Consider the following 1,938-nt stretch of genomic DNA (forward strand, 5'->3'; position numbering starts at 1 on the left):
TTGCATATTTGGGCTTGTATATATACATTTGAGATTTCGGATTTGAGACCTACGGGTCATTATGTAAAAATATCAGAAAGTCTTCTTCTCTCTCGAACCTTCTTTCTCTCGTTTAGGTTTTCAATTTCTTTACCATTTTTGCTTGATCTCATGCAATCTAACACTTTCCGCATGTCTTCGGTTGTACGTGTCACTCTATTATTCAAATATTTAATACGTATCGATTTTACCCTACACTGCAGCAGTTAACAACCAAACATCAAATGAAAACTAGATAAGAAAATAGAGTAATGTACTATTAAAGTTTTTACTATGCATGAGCCCCTTATTTTTTACAAAAGAATTCCTTTTTCGATTTAAGTTTATAAGTTTTCCCGATAATAATGTAACTATATTTGTTACATTGAAGTTCTACATCACATGTCTACTAAATATAATACTGTAAAAAAAGTACTATAAAATGTCAACTTGGTGATAATATATTTTGATTGGTGATCTTTCATCGTTTAAGCATCATTTTTAGATTCTGTCTAAATAGGAACAACTATTGTGACTTAGAGCAGGGTAGCGCGTGAATTCTGACTCAAACGCGTAGTCATGTCTTATTAATAAACTCTTTATTTATACCCCAGTGAGAAAAAAGCAGAGATATTTCTCGAGCACAAAACAACACTTTCCTCCCATTCAACAAAAGAAGAAGAATGGATCTGATAGACAAGGCGAAGAATTTTGTGACAGAGAAGATAGCTAACATGGAGAAACCTGAGGCAACCATCACTGACGTGGATCTGAAGAAGATCGGTCTCGGTGGCCTTACCTTTCACGCTAAAGTCGCCGTTAAGAATCCTTACTCTGTTCCTATTCCTATCATGGAGATTGATTACGTTCTCAAAAGCGCCTCCAGGTTAGTTCCAGTTCAACAGTTCACTGCTTCTCCATTATTCGCGAACATGTCCTCTCCCAAAAAGAAAAGTTAAAATTAAAAAGAATATATTCATTGATTGATATAGATGGTTCATATAGTTTGACAACTAGTTTCGAATTGAGTCAGCTATTCATTTATGATATTAGTAATTTAGTCGAAGATACTTCTACTAAATTCTGATTTGTATTAGTATTTAATTGATGATGGAACACAGAGTAATAGCGTCAGGAAGAATTCCAGACCCAGGGAATATAAAGGCAAATGACTCGACCATGTTAGATGTGCCAGTGCAGGTTCCACACAGTGTGTTATTGAGCTTGGTTAACGACCTTGGTGGAGATTGGGACATTGACTATACACTCGAATTAGGTCTCATCATTGACCTTCCCGTCATTGGAAATTTCACCATTCCTCTCTCTTATAGCGGCGAGTATAAGCTTCCTACCTTGTCCGACTTATGGAAGGGTACTGGGAAAGAAGAAGAAGAGAAAGAAGAAACTGAAAAGGTTAGAGAGATATGAAATACCATTTTAGCTATGTAATAACTATGGCTTCTATTTGCCATTTTTAATTCAACTGTCCAACATAAAAGATTGTACCTTGTTTCTTCTGGAGCCCAACTATACATTATGCATCTTCTAATTACATGAATTTGAGTTTTTATCTTTTTCATAGATGTATCAATTTTTGCCAATTAAATTACCTTGCCAGACATGAATTTGTCACTCAGGTATCGCACATACCCCGCTATGGTGAGATCAAGTTAACCCTCTTTAGAGAGATGAATTCACAAATTTTTAGGTTAATAGTAACTGGCTGGCGAAGTTGGTCACAGGTGGGTGTGCCAAATAGGGGGGTTTGGTTGATTTGGACGAGTTAAAACGGGTTGAGTCAATAATTGGACGGGTTAAATGACTAGCCAAAAAGTTATTTGGGCTAAGATAAACTGAGTCAAGATGAGCTAAAATTTGGGTCATAACCCAACCCGCCCAACTCTTATCAAGCTTTACTTA

General features: G+C 36.1%; 1 protein-coding gene across 1 annotated transcript; it reads left to right on the forward strand.

Annotated features, from left to right (window-relative positions):
• Positions 1–624: 624 nt before the first annotated feature.
• On the forward strand, positions 625–1,601 carry LOC107823635 (desiccation protectant protein Lea14 homolog). The gene is made up of 2 exons (XM_016650323.2): positions 625–904; positions 1,140–1,601. Exons 1-2 carry the CDS (start codon positions 702–704, stop codon positions 1,444–1,446), a joined length of 510 nt encoding a protein of 169 aa, XP_016505809.1. The 5' UTR covers positions 625–701; the 3' UTR covers positions 1,447–1,601.
• The last annotated feature ends 337 nt before the right edge of the window (positions 1,602–1,938 follow it).

This window comes from Nicotiana tabacum, chromosome 7, assembly GCF_000715075.1.
Source record: "Nicotiana tabacum cultivar K326 chromosome 7, ASM71507v2, whole genome shotgun sequence".
Lineage (NCBI taxonomy): Eukaryota > Viridiplantae > Streptophyta > Magnoliopsida > Solanales > Solanaceae > Nicotiana > Nicotiana tabacum.

Coding starts and splice junctions, on each gene's coding strand:
- LOC107823635 (XM_016650323.2), top strand. CDS start 702: ATGGATCTGATAGACAAGGCGAAGAATTTTGTGACAGAGAAGATAGCT. Junction 905..1,139: donor GTTCTCAAAAGCGCCTCCAG/GTTAGTTCCAGT, acceptor GATGGAACACAG/AGTAATAGCGTCAGGAAGAA.